The following is a 22,311-nucleotide window of genomic DNA, read 5'->3' on the forward strand; positions in this document are numbered from 1 at the left end:
TGAAGATGAGATGTGAGATATGATACTGCGAGAACTTGACACAGCTCTGAAAGCCCTAAAACGAAACAAGACCCCGGGAGTAGACGATATTCCGTCAGAACTTCTGATAGCCTTGGGATAGTCATTCATTAAAAAACTCTTCCATCTAGTGTTAAAGACGCATGAGACAGATGAAATACCTTCAGACTTCAAGAAGAATGTAATAATTAGAGAGAAAGCAGCTACTGACAGGTGTGAAAATAACCGACCTATCAGTTTCATGTCATGGATGCAAAATACTAACACAAATTCTTTACACAATAATGGAAAAACTAGTAGAAGCCGACCTTGGGAAAGATCAGTTTGGATCCCGGAGAATGTAGGACCACGCGAGGCAATACTGACCCCATGACTTACAAGAAAGATTAAGGAAAGACGTACCTACGATTATAGTATTTGTAGACTGAGACAAAGCTTTTGACAACACTGACTGTAATACTCTCTTTGAAATTCTGAAGGTAGCAGGGATAAAATACTGGGAGCGAAAGGCTATTTACAAAAGAAAACAGAAGGCAGTAATAAGAGTCGAGGGGCATGAAAGGGTAGCAGTGGTTGAGAAGGAAGTGAGACAGTTTTTTAGCCTATTCCCGACGGTATTCAATCAGTATACTGAGAAAGCAGTAAAGGAAATAAAAGAAAAATTTGGAGTAGTAATTAATATCCAGGCAGATGAAATACAAACCTTAAAGATTGCCAGTAACATTGTAATTCTATCAGAGACAGCAAATTACTTGACCAGTTGAACGGAGTGGACATTGTCTTGAAAGGAGAATATGAAATGTACATCAAGAAAAGCAAAACAAGGTTAATGAAATGTTGTCGAATTAAACCATTTGATGCTAAGGAAATTAGACTAGTAGATGAGTTTTGCTATTTGGGAAGCAAAATAACTGAGGAATGCGGAAGTAGAGAGGATACAAAATATAGACTGGAAATTCCAAGGACAGGATTTCTGAAGAAGAGAAGTTTATTAACATCGAGTATAGATTTAAACATCAGGAAGCCTTTTCTGAAAGTATTTGCCTTGAGTGTTACCATGTGTGGAAGTGGATCATGGACGATAAGCAGTTTAGACAAAGAAAGAATAGAAGTTTTCTAAATGTGGCGCTACAGAAAATTATTGGATATTGGATGGGTAGATAACGTAACTAATGAGTGGGTACTGAATATAATTGGGGAGACAAGAAATATTTGACTTAACTTGACCAAAAGACGAGATCGGTTGAGAGTACAGGTTCTGAGACATCAAGGGATCACCAGTTTAGTATTGCAGGGGAGTGTGGAGGATAAAAATCGTAGAGGGAGACCAAATGATAAATAGAGTAAGTAGATTCAGAAGGATGTAGGTTGCAGTAGTTATTCGGAGAAGAAGATTCTTGCAGAGTATGGAGCAGCATGGAGAGCTGCATCAAAGCAGTGTTGCCACTGAAGATTACAACAACAATAAGTGGAATTTTCTCGAAGCGTTTCGAAGTTAAGCATTACATGTCAATTTTGCCTAGTGCCACCCCTAGCTCTAGGAGTCAACTGTCACTGGAAGTGTCACCATTCGGAAATCCCGGAAACTATGGACGAGATACTAATATAGATCATTTTCGGGCTTTTTTAATGTCCTTCGCTTAACCACCTACGGCTCTGCCCTAGATTAGATTAGATTAGATTAGATTAATACTAGTTCCATGGATCATGAATACGATATTTCGTAATGATGTGGAACGAGTCGAATTTTCCAATACATGACATAATTAGGTTAATTTAACAACATACTTAAGTTAATAAAACAATTTTTTTGTGTTTTTTGTTTTTATTTATTTTTTGTTTTTATTTTTTTTATTTTTTTTATTTTTTTTAATATTTTGTTTTTTTATTTTTTTCTTAATTTATATCTAAAAATTCCTCTATGGAGTAGAAGGAGTTGTCATTCAGAAATTCTTTTCATTTCTTCTTAAATACTTGTTGGTTATCTGTCAGACTTTTGATACTATTTGGTAAGTGACCAAAGACTTTAGTGCCAGTATAATTCACCCCTTTCTGTGCCAAAGTTAGATTTAATCTTGAATAGTGAAGATCGTCCTTTCTCCTAGTATTGTAGTTATGCACACTGCTATTACTTTTGAATTGGGTTTGGTTGTTAATAACAAATTTCATAAGGGAGTATATATACTGAGAAGCTACTGTGAATATCCCTAGATCCTTAAATAAATGTCTGCAGGATGATCTTGGGTGGACTCCAGCTATTATTCTGATTACACGCTTTTGTGCAATAAATACTTTATTCCTCAGTGATGAATTACCCCAAAATATGATGCCATATGAAAGCAATGAGTGAAAATAGGCGTAGTAAGCTATTTTACTAAGATGTTTATCACCAAAATTTGCAATTACCCTTATTGCATAAGTAGCTGAACTCAAACGTTTCAGCAGATCATCAATGTGTTTCTTCCAATTTAATCTCTCATCAATGGACATACCTAAAAATTTGGAATATTCTACCTTAGCTATATGCTTCTGATTAAGGTCTATATTTATTAATGGCGTCATACCATTCACTGTACGGAACTGTATGTACTGTGTCTTATCAAAATTCAGTGAGAGTCCGTTTACAAGGAACCACTTAGTAACTTTCTGAAAGACAGTATTGACAATTTCATCAGTTAATTCTTGTTTCTCAGGTGTGATTACTATACTTGTATCATCAGTGAAGAGAACTAACTTTGCCTCTTCATGAATATAGAATGGCAAGTCATTAATATATAATAAGAACAACAAAGGACCCAAGACTGACCCTTGTGGAACCCCATTCTTGATAGTTCCCCAATTTGAGGAATGTGCTGATCTTTGCATGTTACGAGAACTACTTATTTCAACTTTCTGCACTCTTCCAGTTAGGTACGAATTAAACCATTTGTGCACTGTCCCACTCATGCCACAATACTTGAGCTTGTCTAGCAGAATTTCATGAATTACACAATCAAAAGCCTTTGAGAGATCACAAAAAATCCCAATGGGTGGTGTTCGGTTATTCAGATCATTCAAAATTTGACTGGTGAAAGCATATATGGCATTTTCTGTTGAAAAACCTTTCTGGAAACCAAACTGACATTTTGTTAGTACTTCATTTTTACAGATATGTGAAGCTACTCTTGAATACATTACTTTCTCAAAAATTTTGGATAAAGCTGTTAGAAGGGAGACTGGACGGTAATTGTTGACATCAGATCTATCCCCCTTTTTACGCAAAGGTATAACAATAGCATATTTCAGTCTATCAGGGAAAAATGCACTGTTCCAGAGAGCTACTACACAGGTGGCTGAGAATCTTACTTATCTGTTGAGAACAAGCTTTTAGTATTTTGCTGGAAATGCCATCAATTCCATGTGAGTTTTTGCTTTTAAGCAAGTTTATTATTTTCCTAATTTCAGAGGGAGAAGTGGGTGAGATTTCAATTGTATCAAATTGCATAGGTATGGCCTCTTCCATTAACAGCCTAGCATCTTCTAATGAACACCTGGATCCTACTATATCCACAACATTTAGAAAATGATTATTAAAAATATTTTCAACTTCTAACTTTTTGTTCGTAAAGTTTTCATTCAATTTGATGGTAATACTGTCTTCCTCTGCTCTTGGTTGACCTGTTTCTCTTTTAATAATATTCCAAATTGTTTTAATTTTATTATCAGAGTTGCTGATTTCAGACATGATACACATACTCCTGGATTTTTTAATAACTTTTCTTAATATAACACAGTAGTTTTTATAATTTTTGATAGTTTCTGGGTCACCACTCTTTCTTGCTGTCAGATACATTTCCCTTTTCCGGTTACAAGATATTTTTATACCCTTAGTAAGCCATGGTTTGTTACAAGGTTTCTTACGAGTATATTTAACTTTTTTCTTGGGGAAGCAGTTTTCAAATGCATTTACAAAAATATCATGAAATAAATTATATTTTAAATTGGTATCAGGTTCACGGTACACCTCATCCCAGTCTAACTGCTGTAGGCTTTCCCTGAAATTTGCAATTGTTAAATCGTTGACTGAACATACTACTTTGGAGGACTGTTTAGTATTGCTGAATGGAGCTATGTCATATATTGTAACTAGCTGTGCACCATGATCAGAAAGACCATTTTCAACAGGCTGAGCATTTATCTGGTTAAACTTATCTTGGTCTATAAAGAAGTTATCTATCAGTGAGCTGCTATCCTTTACCACCCGAGTAGGAAAATCAATAACGAGTGTCAAATTGAAAGAACCGAGTAATACTTCAAGGTCATTTTCCTATTACCCTCTTTCAGAGAATCTACATTGAAGTCCCCACAAATAATAATTTGCTTCCCCCTGTCTGACAGATAGCACAACAAGGAGTCCAAATTTTTCAGAAATAGATGAAAATTTCCTGATGGGGACCTATATACAGTTACAATTATAAATGTGCCTTTATTTAATTTAAGCTCACAGGCACATGCTTCTATATGTTTCTCTACACAAAACTTTTTTGTTTCTATACTTTTTGCACAATGATAACTTTTGACATATATGGCAACTCCTCCTTTCTCCATATTTTCTCTCATTTCATGTGCAGAGAGCTTATAACCACTTACATTTACCTTATTCATATCAGTAAAAATGTGATGCTCAGACAGGCATAGTATATCTATTTCATTCTCAGCTTCTAAATCTTCTAAACAAACCAGAAGCTCATCTACTTTATTCTTTAAACTCCCAATATTTTGATGAAATATACTTACATTATTTTTAATTATACTTTTATGAGAACCTTTCCTTATTCTAACATTTGCAGCACTCTCCTGTCTGAGTTTCTTATTGTGCTTAGGCCTAGTTCCTATACCAGTGGTCACATGGTGTTCAGAGAGGCAGATTATGTCAATTGGGTTGGGTGACTTTAATTCATCAATGCAATTACCTAGGACTGAGATACAACTTGGTGGAAAAAATTTCTCGTGATTGGTGAAAATTTATGATTGATAGCTGTGATTGGTGATCCAATGTGCTAGAATTGTGCTGTTTAATTTCTTTCCTAAACTGAAGATTTGTTTCAATCCTGACCTCTCGTAGAACTTGACATCTTTCTGTCTTACCTGTCCTAAAAAAGGTGCTGCTCCAACACCTGTAACCACTGGTATTTTACCATTCATGGCAGTGCCTCCACTCCTTAAATTTCCTGCTATTACCCCAGCCAGTTTCCCCTTCCCTTTCCTGTTGAGATGTAGGCCGTGCCTGATATAGTCCCACCTACTGAGATAATCAACAGGAACCACACCAATATGAGCCCCCGCACCCGACCCAAGCAGCCGTTCCAACTCCAAATTAACTCTCCCAACAGAAGAGTTCAAATGAGGCCGGTCATGGCGTCTCAGGACAGATACAAATTCAACATTGGTGTGTCTTACCCCACAGCAAACTCTTCTAAATGATAAATCACATTTAGCCAATCTGGTTCGAACTTTTTGCAGACGATCCAGTGCTAAGCATGTGTATTCATATTCAGACGGTAGTTGTCACGTTGTACTAACTCATATGTATCATGTGTTTATAAAGCACTGCAGGCCTTCCAGAGCTATGCTCGAACAGGACACATACGCAGTACGTAAAATATCTCGTAGGACAAGACTGTCATCCACGAACCTCATAAATGACACCTATATATTCTTAATTGGAACTTGCATTGAGGTTCGTCTTTCCCTTATCCACAAAAAATTTATGCTGCAATGTTAATGAGCTGTAGCACTCTTTTACAAACTAACTTCAGTTAGCTTTATGCGATTTCGATAGATATTACACTAAAGCGTCTCTCCTGTATTACATTTGGTTATCTACATTATTCTGAATATCTTATTCAAGCTGACACATATGACGATTTTTTAAAGATAGATATTCAAATGTAAATTTCGAATAGCTCGTGATTTTCTATCAGTACCTGATAGATATTCTTTTCTATTCTTCTCTGGATGCATCCAGTCAGCAACTTATGAAATTGCCATGCCTTGTTGATCATGTGGTAGGTATTAGCGTTATCTGCTTTTAATTTCTGCCGCAGTATGAGTACATTGCTTTGCTGGAGGCCTGACGGCGCGTTTAATATCGCATACGCCACTGATTTTAGTGATCCAGAAGATACTTCCATGAAACTTGTTGCGTTGAGAACATTACTCAGTTTGCATTAAATTTACTCAGATCGTGCAAAATTTGACGTATTGTATGACATGAGACAACCTATACAATAAATGCAGACTCACATTTTCAAACGTATTACCACTAACAACATTCGATTCCCTTACACCAACTTTCAGGATGAGACGGAATCAATAAAAAGCATAAAAAGTAGTCACCACCTACGTAGAACGCGTGTACTTACTGTCGGTATTGAGGCCCCAGCCGCTGACTGTAGCGGTCTGGCCCTCGAAGCTGTTGCTCGCCTGTGAGCGAGAAGGCAGGTTCACCAGTCCGATGTAAGCTGTAAAAATAGAAACATATTTTTATATTTCTCGTTATACCCCTGGAACAATCAAGACGTAGGACTCTCGAAGAATGAAGTCACAGAAGCAATGAAAATACTCTCTGAACTACGATTCTAGTAATCAAGATACATACGGACGCATTTAGTACGTAAATGAACGGACGTCTCTATAACGTGGTTGATCGGGATAATTACGATGACTTCGAAAATATGAGCACTCGACCTACGGTTTCTGAGAAACCAAGTGTACTTGGCGATAAAATTAAGACAGTTATGTGCGAACCACCGTGTGCGGTCCCTATCTTATTGTGGAGAACTGCTTTTGCCGAAAATTTACCATGGCATTTACTCAGATATCAGTGAATCACAGAATATTATCAACATAGACAAAAGAATGCCCCCAACAGACATTCGTTTTGGTATTCCTTGTGACCGATCTTACTGCTCAAAAAAGATCGTGAATATTCTGTTCTAACAAGTAGCTTCATGTTTAGAGATATTTTGTATAATTGACTTGGCTCAGTCAAATAATTCAGAAATCTATGCATAGAAAAGCATTCCAATAAGCAAGATATTATGCTAAAAATGGCCGTGGAAGAAGTTCTCAAGTGCGGAAGTCGAATCTAATCGTACTGTTAAATTATACTAAAACGAGCCATTAGAATCGACTGAAATGTACATTATGATCTCTGTAACTGTAGGTAATAATTATCAGAATACGATGAATGAGAAATCCACGACATTGGTGTAATATTCCACAAGATTGTACTGAAATCTATTTTCGGCTGTTACTCTATCGCCAGGAACACGCGTAAATACATGTGGTTGTGGAATTACTGCGCGGTCAAATATGTGAAGCTTGGTGTATCTAGCGAGTATCTAAGTTTGTTTTCAAAGCTGCCAGTTGGTAGTATGTGCTTTAGCACTAAAAAAAGAGGAGTTTTTCAGTAAAATGCGATGTAAAACTATTTAACTTAGGTAAAATATGTGACAAATGAAATGACAAAGTACATAACAAATTATAACAATTGTTTTAAGAAAAAAATTAGTTGCAGAAAATATATTTTCCGTAATTGCTTTATACTTCATAATACGACCGACCGACGACCAACCAAAGTCGTCCCCACTCCAATCATGTGTGTTGGCAAATGTCGGTCGAGTCCTGGCGGTCCGGACCTCGCTGCTGCCGCGCCCCGACTGAACTTGTGCCGCGTGCCAACTCAAACACTGCCATGTCCGAACTAACTCCAAACACACGACGACCGGGAAGTAATAGCAGTCCAGCAAAGATAATACGGCAGGGCCTATATCGATAAGTGCTGCTGATGCCGCACACGGGCAAGCAAGACAGCACCTCGTTGACACCAGTAATTGGAAATTAACATAACGAGGTGGCTGTACGGAAAAAACAAGATGTAAAATAAGAAACGGCACGAACACCAGCTACGCACGGCTCAGTGCCTTTTCGTGGCGATCTGCTACAGTGGCGCCTTACGGCAGCGTCTAGGTCGTGGATGAAGTTACCTCTTAATTCTCTGAAGTGAAACTTCTCACCTGAAACGGTTGCAATTTGCCATAGTGTTACTATTTATCTTCGAAACCTAAATGCTACCACTTTTGCTTGCTCTCCACTTTGTGTCTCTGATTTCCTATCTTAGAATGCTCTTGATTGCTCCAAATAGCCTTAAGCTTAACAGCGTAGATGTCATTATGTCGTCAATATATGACAAAATAGTCTACCAAGAACAATGAACGGCCAGTTAATGCAATTTCTCAGAAACTATAAATGTATTTCAAGTCAATGCATTATCAGACCATCAAAAATAAAAGGATTATACCTCAAACGTTGCATTTCACTGGTTATACAGAACGACGGGAACAGAGATGCCAGAATTTTTCTTCAAAAAAGTGCTTTTGGAATTTTTACACAGTAAAAACACAATAACCTCTGTCTTTAACAATCTTCACGTTTTAAACACTGGGAAATTATAGACGAAAGTTATATGTCCTGTTGCTACTTACAAAACGGAAATGGGAGTACGCTGAAGTTTCATCCAACTATGCACCCTGCCAGTTGTGTTAACGTTCGAGAAAGGGAGACGTGGATGTGTAAATCATATGTGCTCCGGTACAGGCAAACGATGAGCTCCGAAAAGCGCGAATCGAGAAGTGAGCGCCGATGTGACTGCCTGACTGCTGTAAAAATTCAAAATAGCCTTTTCTTCTCTTTGCTGCTCACTTAGTAGCCATTTTCTGTAAGATGTCACGCTTTTAGTCATCTTGAGATATATATCTGTTTGCAGTCAATCGAGCACCAATTACTTTTGTGATTATCTTTCAGACATGAGCCACTTTTTGTTCATGAAATCGTTGTTTTGTCAGAGTTTGCATTATCCAGCAACAGTCTCACAATAATAAAATTTGTCGCTATAGACTTGACACATCGCCATTAAAAGCACACTGCGTCGCTGGTAGTGTTGTGACTATGAAAAATTATTTGGAAGACTGCAAATACGATCAGCTGCATTTCGCAATAGTGTGACTGTATTTGAAGAGTTCAGATACAATGATGCGAAAATGCTTAAACCGGAAAATCAGCTTAGTTAGCACAATTTGATACTGAGTTGGCGTCAAAGTGCGAAATAATTTCATACATTCTCTTAACTAGAAAAGTTAAATTTTTATGATATGCTGACAGACTGTCTTCCTGCAATCATGAGACCCAAATTAATTGACTCTTAAAATAAAGATGGGGCTGCTTAAGGCAGTTGATGAAGAACGGAATTCGAAAATGTCTTGTTAAGGCAGTTATCAGCTTGTAAAAACTTAATAAAATGCATGACACACAAATGTTGGCTTTATTTATATTTTACTCCAACGGCTTCGGACATAAATTACGTTCACAGTCGTCGAAAAATTAATCTGCAGTTTTTATATGTAATATTGAGTACAGATTAATTTTTCGACGACCATGAACTTGGTTTTTTTCCGGTTGAGCGCACAATTTCGAGTCAGAGACATGTATGAAGTGTAGACTTCGTTGCTTGTTGGTTCAAATAAGCTAGGTCGCAAGAATGCTCCTGTACCAGGAGCTTTTTGCGTGGAAAAACTGTTGAACTGGCGAAAAACAAATCGATATCGAATTTTCCGCCTATAAAGGCTGATTATAACGTTCATGAAAACGAACAGCATAGAGTTGAAAATTTCTGGAGTGATGCTAACCAAGGTTTATCGACTACGACTACAGATATGACGTGGCAGATGTTTTCAACGCCAACGAAACTACGTCAATTTGCGCCTGCATACCCAATAAAACTGTATCGCTTAGGGGCAAATCGTTTTCAGGGAGGCTAACCTCTAAGGAAAGATTTACGTCATTGGTAACATACATGTCAGATGGATCTCACAAACGACCCTTATTTGTGATCCGGACAAGTTTAAAGCCATTATGTTTCAAAAATATACGGCCACGAAATAAACGTGGGTGCTGACTGATATGTTTACCGACTGGATTCTCAAATTCGGTTTACGAGAAAAGCATTATGCGTAGTTGTTCTTGATAATTTTCTGCAACCCCGCAATACTAAATTAAAATCTATAAAGCATACAAATTTCCCTACGAACACCACAAATGTATTGCAGTCGTGAGATTAACGTATCGTACAGACCTTGAAATTTCACTATCAAAAGAACTTACTTGCAATCGAAGCAAATAGATGCACACAGGGATTTCTCCCCAGTCTTTTAGATGCATTACATATGTTGAGATTACGGACGTTGCGATCTGTACGGAAGTCAGTGACGCCAGTGCCATTTAATGAAATGTTTGGGAAAGTTTTTACATTATTGGGTGGTTTTAAGCCATCACTATTACACTCACCTACACTCTATAAATACACGACACATCTCCCACATTTCCGCAAGAGAAGGGGGCAAAGTGCGCCAAAGAACAACACCCTTTCCGACAGCCAAAAATGCCACACGATACTTATTTTACCGGGCGAATTTGTTGCAGTTCATGAGGACCTTGTTTTCCTACTTTTAGTCGCGGAAATACGACGCTAGTCATGCATACATCCCCAGCCCTCTCACTCCTAATACTAACCAGCGTTACATTAGAACCGACATAATGTAAGAAACTTGACCTCGGCAGTCTCATGACATCTTCATAAATTTCAACACATTGAAATACCCACCGCTCAGCTAAATCATTCTACGCCCTAAGAAAGAACGCTACCATGCCACCAAAACAATTCTTATTTTAGTATTCTTTAAGTATTTTATAATACAACGCGGCAGTACAACAAAATGGATTTTAAATGGACGACGACGAATATGACCATTGAATAAACACTGCAGTTTCTGTCCCTAGTACATAAAGATGCGGAACACCACTCAAAACACTCGCAGCTATTGAAATGCTCATTCGAGTTGTGACGTGAATAAAATGATGGACGATATCGAGCAGTTTGTCGAAAATTATTTATATAGAGAGACATTTTAAATTACAACAACAGATTTTTTCCGAAAAAAAGGAAACATATTGCTTACGGACTTCCGGTCTTCAGTTTTTGCGTGCAAGGGTAAATGTCGGCAGGAGATCGAATTCTCTAACAAAATTTGACGAGATCGAAACTACAGCATTATTGGACTCTTCAGCGTACACCATTAACACGGAATTCTACTAACACAAAAACAATTTCGGTCCCCTCAGTTTCGTGGTATGAATTTTTCATCATACTCTTCTTAGAAAATGTCCTTGTCCTTTCTAAAATGCACAGAACTAGCTACATTTATCATACGTTGCCTGGCACAAGTAAATAATTTTACTTTACCGACACTCATTCAGCGCATAATGTGTATTGTGTGAATGCATTTTTGGTTTGAAGTTTAATTTTTTGTTTTATTCGTAAAAGTTCAATTTATCAGTTACTTTCTGTTTTCAGCACTTGGTCACAACTCTATTTTCGCACCATTTAAAACATTAGCTCACTGGGAAAATAATTTTTGTGTGTATTATTGAGGGCGCAAGCTTGCATTGTGATGGCAAGTGCGAAAATAAAACTTTTTTTTCTTTTTTCTCAGTCATCAGTCTTCTGTTTGGTAGCATGTAAGATCTGACTATTCTCAATTAGTTTCAGCGTACATCACACGAACTGAACAGTTGCTTCTATTTGCCAGACCATAACAAAACATTGTGTCTGCCATTCCCTGTGTGTAGTAATTAGCTTACATTGTGATGGCAAGTGCGGAAATAATACTTTTTTTTCTTTTTTCTTAGTCATCAGTGTTTTAACTGGTTTGATGCTGCCCGCAACGAATTCCTCTCCTGTCCCAAACTATTCATCTCAGCGTAGCACCTGCAACCTACGTTCTCAATGATTTGCTGCGTGTTTCCAATCTCTGTCTTCCTCTGCAGTTTTTGCCCTCTGTAGCTTCCTCTAGTACCATGGAAGTCATTCCCAGATGTCTTAACAGATGTCCTATCATCCTACCCCTTCTCCTTGCCAGTATTTTCCACATATTCCTTTCCTCTCCGATTCTGCGCAGAATCTCTTCATTCCTCATTTCATCGGTCCACCTAATTACCAACATTCGTCGGTAGCATCACATCTCAAATGCTTCGATTTTCTTCTGTTCCAGTTTTCCTATAGCCCATGTTTCACTACCACACAATGCTGTGCTCCAAATGTACATTCTCACAAATTTCTTCCTAAAAGTAAGGCTAATGTTAGATACTAGCAGACTTCTGTTGGCCAGGAATGCTCTTTTCGTCATTGTAACTCTGCTTTGATGTTCTCCTTGCTCCGTCCGTCATGGGCTGTTTTGCTGCCTAGGTAGCAGAATTCCTTTACCTCATCTACTTCGTGACCATCAATCCTAATGTTTAGTTTCTTGCAGTTCTTATTTTTGCTACTTACTTCGATTTACTCACAATCCATATTCTGTACTCATTAGACTGTCATTCCATTCAGCAGATCATGTAATTCTTCTTCACTTTCATATAGGATTACAATGTCATCAGCGAATCGTATCATCATATCCTTTCACCTTGAATTTCGATTCCACTCTTGAAACTATCTTTTCTTTCCATCACTGCTTCTTCGATGTATAGATTGAACAGTAGGGGGAAAGACTAGATCCCTAGGATACACCCTTTTTAATCCGAGCACTTAGTTCTTGGTCCTCAATTCTAATTATACTTTCTTGGATGTTGTACAAGTTGTATATTACTCGTTTTTCTCTATAGCTTATCCCTATATTTTTCATAATTTCGAACATCTTGCACCATCTGATATTGTCGAAAGCTTTTTAGAGATCAACAAATCCTATGAACGTTTATTGATTTTTCTTTAGTCTTGCTTTCATGATCAACCGCAACGACAGAACTGCTTCTCTCATGCCTTTATCTTTCCTATAGCCAAACTGATCGTCATCCAACACATCCTCGCCGGCCGCGGTGGTCTCGCGGTTCTAGGTGCGCAGTCCGGAACCGTGCGACTGCTACGGTCGCAGGTTCGAATCCTGCCTCGGTCATGGATGTGTGTGATGTCCTTAGGTTAGTTAGGTTTAAGTAGTTCTAAGTCCTAGGGGACTAATGACCACAGCAGTTGAGTCCCATAGTGCTCAGAGCCATTTGAACCATTTTTAACACATCTTCAGGTTTCATCACTGACACGTAAGTCGTCCCATATGATAATATTCAGAACGATTGAAAAGAAAATTAAAGGTAAAACTGCAATGTAATAAAAATATTTGACAGTCTAATCACAACACAGCCTGGTTCCAGCAGAACTAATGTATGCTCTGCACTTACCCAGAACTGTGAATACTGTTTACAGTAACAATACTAACAAATCTCCTTATTTGCTCACTGCATTCCATACGTTATTCGTAGTAACAAAGAGCTTGTAGAGAAGTGTTTCACACTAGCGAAGATAAACAAACATTCATAGCTCTGAAGGTACGTATTTTGGAGCCTGTATTTAGTGGACGTTTTGTCTTGTTTTTGGTTCTTATACCTCCTCTCATTTATACTATATTCCAATGACACACAATTAGCGCACAATGCGTTATTTTGGCAATGTCATACAGTCCAGGGTGTAAAGTTACGTTCTGATGTGTTAATTTGTAAATATTCCCTATTCAAACCCCCCAACCCCTAACCCCCCCACAATTCCTCCTCGTATGATGACGTTAGTCGGAACACAAGCTCCGATATGTCAGAAAACCTGCAATGGCTTTGTCAATGATTCATAACATTCCCAAGTTAGCGTTTAATGATTTAAGGATTATGCTTTGATCCTCGCTCCTCTCGAATCCCAGACCATTGCCTTCATAGGAGGAACTTGCTCGTCCATTGCCTCCATAAGAGAAACTTCCTCGCTGAAAGATGTGTGCACAAATCAACATTCTTTGATTCCATTAGTGAAGTAAAAGAACCGCCAATAGCTTCTTCACATCAGTAACCGTAAGTTTTTTGACTGGAATGCGTTAAAGTTTTTCGAATGTTATATTTATTGTAGCTTTTCTGGTCCTCAGTCCAAAGATTACAATCAAGAACAGCTGCCAAGATGAGAAACATAGAAGAAAATATCCTCGGTGTAGAAAAACAGCTTAAATCACTTAATAAAGGCACGGCCTCCGGTCCAAATTGTATACCAGTCAGGTTCCTTTCAGAGTATGCTGATGCAATAGCTCCATATTTAGGAATTATGTACAACCGCTGGCTCACGGAAGAATCCGTATCTAAAGACTGGAAAATTTCTCAAGTCACACCAATACGAAAAAAGGACCATATCACTAACGTCGATTCGCAGTAGGGTTTTAGAACATATACTGTGTTCGAACGTCATGAAGTATCTCGAAGAAAACGATTTATTGACACAATGCACGGATTCAGAAAATGTCGTTCTTGTGAAACACAACTAGCTCTTCATACTCATGAGGTAATGAGTGCTATCGACAGGGGATGTCAAATTGATTATATATTTTTAGATTTCCATAAGGCTTTAGACACCGTTCCTCACAAGCGTCTTCTAACCAAACTGCGTGCCTATGGAATAATGCCTCTTGTGCGACTGGATTCGTGGTTTCCTGTCAGGAAGGTCACAGTTCGTAGTAATAGACGAAAAGTCATCAAGTAAAAGAGACGTAATATCCGGCTTTCATCACGGAAGTGTTATAGGCGCTCTGTTGTTCCTGATCTATGTTAACGACATAGGAAACAACCAGAGTAGCTGTCTTATATTGTTTACACATGTTGCTGTCATTTACCGTCTTGTAAAGTCATCAGATGAACAAAACGATTTAGATAAGATATTTTTATGGTGCGAAGAGTACCAAAAGAAATCAGCTAATTTCGATTACGCGATAAGCCACACAAATCTGAAGGCTGTAAATTCAGTTAAAGCCTTAGGGATTACAATTACAAATAACCTAAATTGGAACGATCACATAGATAATGTTGTGGGTAGAGCAAACCAAAGACTGCGATTCAATGCCAGAACACTTAGAAGGTGCAACAGGTCTACTAAAGAGACTGTTTACACCATGCTTGTTCGCCTTATTCTGGAGTATGCTGTACGGTGTGGGATCCGCATCAGGTGGGACTGACGGATGACATCGAAAAACCTCAAAGAACGGCAGCTCGTTTTGTATTATCGCGAAATAGGGGAGGCACAGACATGATTCGTGAATTTGAGTGGCAGTCACTATTTTTATCGTCCATCTTCCATACATGGATGCACTCCATACAAGTACTTGCACAAAAGACCTCCTCACACTTAAATCTCTACTCGATGTTTACAAATTTCTCTTCTTCAGAAACGCTTAACTTGCCATCACCAGTCTACGTTTTGTACCCTCTCTACTTCGACCATCATTAATTATTTTGCTGCCCAAATAGCAACACTCATCTACTATTTTAAATGTGTCTCATTTCTTAATCTAATTCCCTCAGCATCACCTGATTTAATTCGACCACTTTCCATTATCCTCGTCTTGCTTTTGTTGATCTTCATCTTGTATCCTACTTTCAAGACACTGTCCATTCTGTTCAACTGCTCTTCCAGGTCCTTTGCTGTCTCTGACAGAATTACAGTGTCGTCAGCAAATCTCAAAATTTTTATTTATTCTGCCTGGATTTTAATTCCCACTTTGTTTCCTTTACTGCTTGCTCAGTATGTAACGCCGGAAATGCATATCCTCCTATTTCCATCTATTGTACTATAAATTTTTTCCTTATTTTGTTACCTGAAGATTTGACATTTCTGCGTCTTTACATATTGTAATTGTTTTACAATTTGTATATATATATATATATATATATATATATATATATATATATATATATATATATATATATACACTAAATTAACTTTCAATTTATTAATTCTTTTGCTAAATTAAGTCAGAGTGTAGCGAAATTTATTACTTCTGAGAAACATTCAGTTTTCACACAACACGTGTCAACCTTCAGTTGCCACACTTTTAGTGCTAATTATGTGTGCCGTAACCTTTCTTTTTCAGTTATTATAGTAGTTGTCCATAGGACTGGCGACAGTAATTTTCCCCAAATCTCAAATATCTCATTAACGACAGTTAATTGTTAACGTAACGACCTCAAATTTACTTTCTTTATTAACTTTACCCTTTTTCAAAATTAATTTCCACCAATTTCATTCGCATTTTTCCTTTCATTTAGATGTAACCCTTCCTTCCTCTTTACCGACAGATTAACTTTGGTGACGATTGCTTTTCCCAAATTTCCTTAAGGTACACACAGTTTAATTTTTCACTGTCGTTAAGGTCGATAAGTGACGTGGGAGGTTACAAGTATACAGACTGAGTAACATCAGGGATAGGCTACAACCCTGTCTCACTCCCTTCTCAGCCACTGCTTCCCTTTCGTGCCCCTCAACTCTTATAACAGCCATAAGGTTCCTGTACAAATAGTAAATAGCCTTTCACACCCTATATTTTACCCCAGTCACCTTCAGAATTTGAAAGGGAGTATTCTGGGCAACATTGTCAAAAATGTTCCGTAAGTCTACAAATGCTAGAAACGTAGGTTACCTTTCCTTAATCTATCTTCTAAGATAAGTCGTAGGGTAAGTATTGTCTCACATGTTTCAGCATTTCTACAGAATCCAAACTGATTTTCCCTTCTACCAATTTTACCATTGTTCTGTAAAGAATTCGTGTTAGTATTTTGCAACCGTGACTTATTAAACTAATACTTCGGTAATTTCACATCCGTCAGCACCTCCTTTCTTTGGAATTGGAATTATTATATTTTTGTTGACTTATGATGGTATTTTGCCTGTCTCATACATCTTGCTCACCATATGGAAGAGTTTTCTCTTGCTCTCCTGACGCTTTCAGTAGTTCTAACAGAATGTTGTCTGCTCCCATGGCTTTCTTTTGACTCAGGTTTTTCAGTGCTATATCAAATTCTTCGTGGAGTGTCATATGTCCCATCTCATCAATATCTACATCCTCTTCTATTTCTATATTATTGCCATCACTTACAGGGAGCCGGTACAATGCATCTCCTCCATGTTAAATTTAGCAAATAGAAGGAACATTTTTTCTAAAACCATTAAACATATTGCTCTGAAATTTGGACTACATGTTCAGTGACTATTTCTCTACAAAGTTATAATGCCATGTTAAGAAATATTTATTGGTTTTTGTTTTACAATTTTTTAAGCAGATGCTTATTTTTTTCTGTAAAATTTTACACTTTCTCTTCTATAACTCTTGAATTATACAATATTCTTTTACAATTTGATATAAAAATGAAGGAAAGGAAGCAAACAGTATTGTTACAAATTTCATTGATATACTGTTTGCATTTTTTGAGAAAATGTTCCTCAAAGATGAAAATTTTAAAGTTACAGGAAATGGCTTCCAAAGTTTTTTTAATACATTCCAGGCCCATAGAATGGATTATTAGTATCCTCGTCTTTTTCCAGTGTTAATTTCCTTTCACTGGTCTTTTCTTCCCTTTTGCTTCATGTTGTAGGCTTTTGTCTCTTCTTCCTGCACCTCTTAGCCTTTCTTCATCAATTAGGCGCATTGTGGAAATGGTGTTGTGTCCTGGTTGGAAATCTTAACGTTTCAGCACATCACATTTGACAATGTTTCCTTCATTGTATGTTGCCACTGCATCATACACTCCAAAAGGCAATGATTTTATCTGAACAAACATTTTTTTGGGAGTCCAAATAGAAATTAAATTACTTACACTTTCATTTGGATTTTGTGTTTTCCCTTGCAAACACTTTTCCAATAAACTTTGCTGTGATAAATTGCTGAATATCGGCTTAATTACATCAATTACAGCATTTGTCAAACTGTTTTTATTGGCATATTCCTTTCCTGATTGGTACTTACACCATGAGTCATCACCTGTGGGGCACAGGGCATGTTGTGGATGCTCATTTGTTGATGCAATATGAAAAAACAGTGCCCATACTGTTCTCCTCATATGCTCAACGCTTCTTGTATTTTGCCTAATAGCACACTCATACTACCTCTGCAATCTATTAATTGCTTCATCTGTCAATCTTCCTCTTCCTCCAAGGGTCTTACTATCACTATGCTTTTGGGATCCTAATGTCTGCTTTAGTTAGCACAAGCAAACCCGCATGCGCTTCTGCACATGTCCAGTGCACTCCTGTTTTTTAATGCGAATTTCATTGCCATAATGTTTGAGTTCCTCTACAGCTTTATATCCCTTAGAATCACCATCTCCTAGATAGTTAAGTGTATCATACATTATACCACTCCTGTGATCTGGAAAAAATCGCTTTCACTCTCTCTACTTCCATTGCACCACTTGTGCCGTGAAAATTTGCTTCACAACTTTCACTCTGTTCGGCCTTGGTATTGCCCTTACATCTACAATGTTTTGAGAGAACAGCAACATCTATTAGTTTGCAACTGTCTCCACTGGTAGCTGTCACAACTCCATTTAGAAATTTATGACCTCTACGTTGCCATGAACGATCTAAACAGTTAAATCTCTACAATTCCCATTATATGTCACAGCTTCTTCAACTGCTTTCTTCATTGTTGCTTGAGAAATATCTTCAGCAGAAGATCCCATCAGTTCATTATAAAATCCAAACTTGGTTGGTGATTTTGGCAAGTTCATAACTCCACATAACATTGTACCTGCAGCTCTGCCCTTGCCAATGCAACGCAAGGCATGCACTAGCTTAACATTTATATCATACACCTTCTTTCCACTGTGAAATTATTTTCAATTCCAGTCCTCTTTCTTTGCAAACTTGTCATAATATGTTATGTTTAAAAAAATTAGAGAGCAAGAAACTGTAAATTATTTCATTTACATCATTACTGTCACTTTCATAGTTTTCCAATTTTTCTTTGCAGTCACAATGTTTCTTGCTGGAAGAAGTTATATCACATTCATTTGGAGTAGTCGGTGAAGCAGTCTGAGCAGCATCTCCCTTCGAAACAACAAAATATTTCTTCTTCCACTCATTTTCTTAAACACTCGATTGCTCAAACGGGGCATATTGATATCCACAAACCAAATACGTAAAACAGGTAAGAGCAAAATTCGTCCAATACGCAAAATTGATCAGCTAAATAGCTCGAAGCAAACTCCACAAGTCAACGCACACTGTATAGCGTTTATGCTTAGCGATATGAACAGTCACTTGTCACAGAGATAAAGCCATACAACGTTGGAAAACGAAACACTGTCCAATTCCGCAAAGACACCCAGATTGCAGCCAGCGGGCGGCGCTGTCAGAGGTGACCCACCAAGTCGCTACATCAGTTTACGCGGCGGGTGAAACTTGATTGTTTTATTCAGAAAACTCCAAATCATTTTTAATGAAAAAACCAAGAAGCGTCGATTTTGTCATTTTCATCGTTCCGGCTCCACTTACGTCTCTCTTGTGTAGGCCTTCTACATACTCCTTCCACCTTTCTGCTTTCCCTTCTTTACTTAGGACTTGTTTTCCATCTGATCTCTAGATATTCATATAGGTGGTTCTCTTTTCTCGAAAGGTCTCTTTAATTTCCCCGTATGCAGTATCTACCTTATCCCTATGATATATGCTCCTATATTCTTAAATTTGTCCTCTAAGCATTGCTGCATATCCATTTTGCACTTCATGTCGATCTCATTTTTTAGGCGTTTGTGTTTCTTTTCGCCTGTTCATTTACTGAATTTTTATATTTTCTCCTTTCGTCAATTAAATTCAATACCTCTTCTGTTACCGAAGGTTTTCTACTAGCTTTCGTCTTTTTACCTACTTCATCCTGTGTTGTCTTCACTATTTAATCTCTCAGAGCTACCCATTCTTCTTTTACTGTATTTCTTTCCCCTGTTCTTGTCGACCATTCCCTCATGCTTCCTCTGAACCTCCTTACAACCTCTGCTTCTTTCAGTTTATCTAGGTCCGATCTCCTTGAATTCCTACCTTTTTGCAGTTTCTTCATTTTTAATCAACAGTTGATGACCAATAAATTGTGGTCAGAATGCACATCTGTCCCTGGGAATGTCTTACAATTGAAAACCTGCTTCCTAAATCTCTGTCTTACCATTATATTTCTATCTGAAACCTTCCGTTGTCTACAGGTCTCTTCCACGTATACAGCCTTCTTTCATGATTATCAAACCAATTGTTAGCTATGATTCAGTTATGCTCTGCGCAAAATTCTACCAGGTGGCTTCCTGTTTCATTCCTTACCTCCAGTCCATATACACCTACTATTTTTCCTTGTCTTCCTATTCCCAATGACGAATTCAAGTCCGCCACGACTATTCTATTTATACAGTGTATACAGTGGTAAATTTTTAAGTAGTGTTGGAAACTGTTTGTCTATATGATAATGTATCCACATATGTGTTGGACTTACTGTTTAGCGGGACGTTGGTACCCAGGAAGAGGACGGCGACGTCGTTTTCAGGGTGCACCGTCGCCGACGTGGTGTAGATGGTCACACGGCTAGGCTCAATAATGCTGAGACTGGTAAGTCCAAGCCTCACCTCCCACGTGCTATACCTGTCGCAGCAAAAGAAGGTTACAGCACAGGTTAGCGTGACGAAGTAAGAATATGCTGACTTAATAGTATTCAGGAGAATTTTCTTCCTTCTTCTTCTTTTAGACAGCGTTAATCTATGCTATTATAGGCTCTGCTGTACTCAAACTTCGGCAACTTTATGTCTGTTTTACTTTTGTGGCCAGATACTCTTCCTGTCGCCGAAGTTGTTTATTACATCAGGGAGGGAAGACGTGTGCCCAACTTGTCTGTGTATCATGTATTTTGTATCTGCACAGGGCGTAAAAACGCAGCGAACCGTCACTGTCGGCACAAATGTAGACTGTGCTAGCTGGCGGTGGCTCGACTACATATCCGGGGAGCTGAACCTCGGAAGAGGGAAAGGAAACTCGACATTCGAGTCGATCTATCGGGGATGCAAAGAGTCTGAACAATACGTAGAGATAAGCGTAGAGAAAAACACAAAACGTGACCAGTGCAAGGAACTGAACAACCAAGCACCAGAAATAAAGCACGGTGCAAGGTGAACGCCCCAGCCGAGGAAGTGTAATTCAGCTTAAAAACGCAGCACCCGTCTATCGCTGCCGACAGGTAAACTCCTGGGTCAGTGACTCTCCCTACAAAATGCTTTGAGCGCGCCTTCAGTGGCAGCGTGGTCCACTATTCTGCAGTGAAACCTATGCCGTATCTGCGTCCACATCGATGTCCACAGGCGGGAACGCTAATTCTGTCACCCCTAAAAAGGCCACGGAGCGGCAGGGGAAGGTGCAGGTTGGAGTAACGGATGGTCCGTCTGCATCAGTGGGGATGAGAACAAGTCCACGGGCGAGCGGGAAAAGGAAGGAGCTGGTTCCAATTCCATGTAGTCCGAAGTGGGAGTCGCGGGATCAACACCACACTACCCTATTCTGTGGGTGAAAGGATACACACTGTATCAATTTAGTCCACGGGTAGAAATATGCCATGACCGACACCGTCGCCCTGCTGACACGTAAACCCATTTATGCGAAGCAAGAGCTGTTGAGGGCTCTGTGGAAGGGGCGGGCACGGGTGGAGTGGAGGCTTCTCTCTAGGCACTTGGCCCACCTTCAGAGCAGAGTGTGAGAGCATAGTTACTCCGCATTCTGTTTGGGCAGTTTCTGCATCTGCTCGTGCTGCAGCTTTTGCTGCCGTTCCTGGAGGCGCAACTGTTCCTACTAGCACTGCAAAAATGCCATCTCCGTGATGGTCACCAATTAAAACTACAAAAGAAAGAAAAGGAAAAGCGTCACACGCATAACAATATCCTACCTCGCTACTTTTCCACCAGCACAGAGGTGACACCTCCGCAAAACCGCCACACTCGGCACAAATTGTTGCAAACTTTACTAGCCGACTACTAATCCCGTGACCCGAACCCTCAGAAGAAGGAATGAAAATTCGATATTTGAGCTGATCTATCGGGGGAACAGAGTCTGAACTCTGCGTATAGACAAGCGTGGAGGAAAACACAAAACGCGCGATGTAAATAGCACTGAACATACAAGTAAACGGAAATAATGGAGGACACGTCCGAGGTAGTTTAAATCACTGTAAGAACTGACGGACGTGACTTATCGCCACCGACAGGAAAACACATAGGTCAGTGGATCTGTAAAATTGTGAACTTTGGATGATGTGTATCGCTGAAGCGCAATTTCATCTTACAGGCGGCAGGGGTAGTGAACATGAGACATTTCGATACCAGGACATAAAGTCT

The 22,311-nt window shown here is 38.6% G+C and overlaps 1 protein-coding gene across 1 annotated transcript in view; it reads right to left on the bottom strand.

Moving 5' to 3' along the window:
* Positions 1-22,311, bottom strand: part of LOC124595834 (brachyurin-like) — a 61,534-nt gene that overhangs the window by 23,552 nt on the left and 15,671 nt on the right. The window contains exons 4-5 of the mRNA XM_047134732.1: positions 20,430-20,575; positions 6,423-6,521 (exon numbers count right to left, since the gene is read on the bottom strand). Coding sequence (XP_046990688.1) covers positions 6,423-6,521; positions 20,430-20,575 — 245 coding nt within the window. The remainder of the gene's footprint in view (positions 1-6,422; positions 6,522-20,429; positions 20,576-22,311) is intronic.

The sequence above is a fragment of the Schistocerca americana genome, chromosome 2 (genome assembly GCF_021461395.2).
Source record: "Schistocerca americana isolate TAMUIC-IGC-003095 chromosome 2, iqSchAmer2.1, whole genome shotgun sequence".
Lineage (NCBI taxonomy): Eukaryota > Metazoa > Arthropoda > Insecta > Orthoptera > Acrididae > Schistocerca > Schistocerca americana.